We start from the raw sequence: 4,464 nt of genomic DNA, 5'->3' as shown, positions 1-4,464 counted from the left end.
TCCCCCCCCCCCACACACACCAAACCAATATAATTTTTAATATATATAAATTTTATTTTATAAAACGAAGACCAATATTAAATATATATATATATATATATATATATATATAAAATAAAATTTATAATAGAAAATAATAATCAACTATATGAAATTAAGACCAATATTTTCAAATAATTTTTTTTTTCAATTCATTTTTTTTTCTATTAATTTTTTTTCAATTAAATTTTTTTCAATTATTTTTGTTTTCAATTATAATATGTGTGATCCCATTGTTATAAATAATAAATATAAATATAAATATTTTAGGCCTGAACAAATATATTTTTTATTTTATGTTTTTATGGGTTTTTAAACATTTTGTTCAAACCAAACGCATTTGTAATTTATGTTTTTCTAAAAATAAACAAAAATCAGTTTTTAATTTTTTTGTAAACATAAACAAAAAACGTAAACGTTACCAAACGCTACCTTATTTATTTTTATTTTAGGGTTGAGGATTTATAGTTTAATTCTTAAAATTTATTTGAACTTCAATTTTATAAATTGATGTCTCAATTTGTTCGATAATTTTTTTGGTTTATAAATGGTTGTCTCAATTTGTAAATTTGAGGAAAAAACGTAAATTACTATAAATAATGCAAAGACTACGGAGAATGAGAGAGAGGTAGAGATGTGAAACAGATGTGTGATTCATCAAAATAAGTAAGAATAAAAAATTGTGAAATTATAATTTCGAATACATAAGTATGACACATTTACATCATCTGTACAAGTTTGATTTACAAAAACTATAACAATTACTACAAATAAAAAAAAACTATACAGTCCATATCACACCCGCTAATGCCCTAACTTGCCCCCAGTCCCACAACCCCGACCGTGGACCTCCCTCATCGGTCTCCTGCGGTACACTCTCTGAATATCTGGCACTCCCTCCCCTGCATGTGGCCCTCCACTGACTGCCTGTGGAGCCTGTGAGTGTGACCCCCCCTCCTACATCTACTGCCCCCTGATCCTGTCTCTGCCTGAAGATCGGATACTACTGTGAACTGTGAAATTGTATCACGATCTGCAGCTGGACCTCGACCTCTGCCTCTGCTCGCACCCTGACCTCGGCCGCGACGTCCCCCACGACCATAACCTCTGCCTCTCCCTCGCGCTTTGGGGAGGGGGTTCAATATGGGCCTCATCCTCAACGTGGGAGATGTCAGTGAGAACTACATCATGTGTACTCATGGGCGCGGTCGAAGTAGTCCCCAGAAAAGCAGGTGGTAACTGGGTGGGTGGGGTAACAACATCATGCATGTAACGGGGCGATGTCCAATCAAGGTCAGCATGCTGGGTAGGATGTACATGTGGAAAATCTGGAGAAATGTATGGGGTATCATGCGGTGGGTGACTGAAGTCCAAGGACCTGCTGTGGCTGGCGCTGAAGTGGAAGGCACTGACGTGGACAGGACTGATGTGTCTGGAGCAGCTGCTGCACTGTTTACACCGTAGTCCCCAAAATGCTGACGATCTACCCGATGGGCATGCTGGATCCCTTTGTACAATAACTCTAGGATCTCTGCAAGGGCCTGTAGACCAAGCTGTCCATCACGTTTGAAAAGGGCGTCCTCAGCCAAGTGAGATGACCTCCCAGCTCGAACCACTTGAACAAAAAATCAGATATATTAGGCTATAGTTGACTGAAAGTAAATCAATTATGATATTAACAATTATCTGACACATACTATGATACTCACCAATGCCTCGAGAGAAGGCCCAACTCCCTGATATCCGGACTCAGACAGGTGGCTCGGATTACTGACTAGTAGGTGTGTATGTCGCCGATACCACAACATGTAAGGGTCGAGAGATGGGAGGACCCTATCGCTCCAGTCAGCCTGTACAATACTGTCACGACGGGCATCCCACAGTTGTATGTATCGCATATGATACACACTTCAGTCAGTGCCGACTCGGCCACGTCTATCGGTCGCATGCAACCGTCACTCGGTGTCGCACCGATCCGGTACGGACTGGACCCAACCAAATTGTCAGAGGACACGATCAGGGAGATACCACTCAACCACGTCAAAACAAATGAGTGGCACTTTCGCCATGCATATCTCCTCACCTAGTCTACAATAGTCTGGGAGCGTACCGAGGACCCTAGCATAAGGCTGCCAGATAAACTACAATAACGACAAGTCTATTAAAAATCGCTCATGAACATATACACTCCATATGACAATTAAAATTTAGGTATTTAAATTTCATATCTCGCCCTCTATCATCCGGTCAAGCTGGTCTCTATATACGACGACTACGTGGGTCGATACGACCTCGTGGCCCATGTCAACCCTCCACCGGCTACCTCGAGGTTCGGCTGGCAACTGCATGTCTCCCTGGCCGATGGGAACCTCACCAGGAGCAACCAATTGCCGCCTAGACGGGGCAATCCGAATCAATCTCTCCCACGCCCAAATCTGCAATAGTTTGAATGCAATTACAATGCTGATATATGCCATACAATATGAATTGACATGTAATAAAATTATTACTAACCTATAGCAAGACAAAGGGTCCTCCGATCTCCTTCGCACCCACCTGAGCTGCTCGACATAACATCCTATACAAGCATGCCAAAGCCGCGGCGCCCCAGCTGTACTGGCCGATAACGTCCATGTCTTTCAACAGTGGCAAGTACATCAGCTTGAGTAGGTTCTGTGACTTATTAGAGAGAAGTACCCTCCCAATAAGCCACAGAATATATGCTCGGGCATGTTGCAGTACTAACTCATCTGGAGCATGATCTGGAAAATGGCCCTGAAACTGCTCAGACAGCCACCTCACCCTTACTCTACCTGCCTGTAAGTCTGCAGGTGTAGGTGCTACTCCCAATAGCTCAGTACATAGGGCTATCCACTGGTCCCTCGTCAATGGTGGGTCAGGTCCAGTAATTGTTCGCCCATCAATCCCTAGACCATATAGGACAGATACGTCCTGCAATGTGACGGTGGCCTCCCCGGTCGGGAAATAAAATGTATGAGTCTCTGTGCGCCACCTCTCGATGAGAGCAGTAATGAGTGGGTGGTCCAGTCTAATATAGCCTATACGATAAACACCATAGAATCCCGTGCGTGGTAGACACTGCAAGACTCTGTGGTCCAATGGACGCTCCCACAGGCCGGAATCTCCCCACCGGCATGTCACCACGGTGCGTGCCTCGTCCTGCATAACAGAATGAGTAGTTTAAATTATAGTATTATCACGTAATATAAAACAAAATGTAGGGTATTTTCATTGTAAGCGTAAAGTCCAACAAACGTTATTGCATACCGGGTCCTCCCATATACTGTCTGCCCGATGTGGATGACTAAAAAGTGGGACCTCATCAGGTAAATGTGCCATGAAGCCTGTACAGTTGAAAAACAAATACATTTAAAAAAACTGTATTGGTGAGTATGTAATTTAACTATAACAATTAAACTCAAATTATTCCATACATGATGACTTGAAAAACAAATGTGATCGATTATTTTAAAATTATCAATTTGTGTGCCACTAACATGGAAGCAATTCACTAAAATCTAAATTTATCAATTTATGTGCCATTAAATATGATAAGCAATTCAACAAAACCTATCATTATCTATGCTATAACTAATATAGAAATCTTTTACAAAATCATTTTAGGATCTCAGTTACATAAGCTTAATAATGACCAATAACATGTGGATAGTTTTCGTACATAAATATTTGCAAAAAAATTGAATGAGATTTTTTTTTTTTCAACAAGAGGTTGCTAATTACATAATTGTAGGCATATTTGACAAAACTTCATTATTGATTTTGTAATGGTAAAAGTTCCAATAAAGTATAAAATTTGTAAATTACGTAGATCTGATTCATAAATTGTAAATGTAAAAAATGCTTGCAGCAGTCGAAATATTCAAATCTTAAAATGCTAGAAGAACTATGTGATTTTCACTAAAATTTTGTAATAGACATTTTCAATCAAGTAGAAAATAAAAAACATAGGCCTATGTGGTATAGTTAAATGTTTTTGCATTGTCATTTAGTTTAATTTATTTGTTTAGTATGTTAGTTGTAAATTTTGTTAAGGAAATCAAACAATTACAATATATAAAGAATTAAAAAATAGAAATGATCTATTACAAATAAAAATGATCTATTTAAATGTACGACCTCATTTACAAATAATGAATTACAAAATAAAGAATTAAATGATCTATTACAAATAAAGAATTAAAAAATGATCTATTACAATATGTAAGTATTACATAGTCTTCATCGACCAAGTCGCGCCGGACATGTTCGCCTGTCATGACCTGTCTGTTGACACTCACTGCAACGAGCGGTCAAACGCCTATCTGATATATCCATCTTATTCGGAATACGAGACATAGATGTACAACCCTGTTTTACTTCTCGCAGACGAAGTACATTAGGCAT

The 4,464-nt window shown here is 39.1% G+C and overlaps 1 protein-coding gene across 1 annotated transcript; it reads right to left on the bottom strand.

Annotated features, from left to right (window-relative positions):
• Nucleotides 1–763: 763 nt before the first annotated feature.
• LOC145802152 (serine/threonine-protein phosphatase 7 long form homolog) lies at nucleotides 764–4,464 on the bottom strand. The gene is made up of 6 exons (XM_082894818.1): nucleotides 4,359–4,464; nucleotides 3,328–3,404; nucleotides 2,596–3,219; nucleotides 2,363–2,474; nucleotides 1,453–1,654; nucleotides 764–767 (listed from the first exon to the last, which is right to left on the bottom strand). The coding sequence occupies exons 1-6, from the start codon at nucleotides 4,462–4,464 to the stop codon at nucleotides 764–766; spliced, it is 1,125 nt and encodes a 374-aa protein (XP_082750944.1).

Source organism: Camellia sinensis, chromosome 11 (assembly GCF_055761805.1).
Source record: "Camellia sinensis isolate YWXY chromosome 11, ASM5576180v1, whole genome shotgun sequence".
In the NCBI taxonomy this organism is placed as follows: domain Eukaryota; kingdom Viridiplantae; phylum Streptophyta; class Magnoliopsida; order Ericales; family Theaceae; genus Camellia; species Camellia sinensis.
Note: the sequence above shows the minus strand (reverse complement) of the source record. Positions and strands in the feature narration are given on the sequence as shown.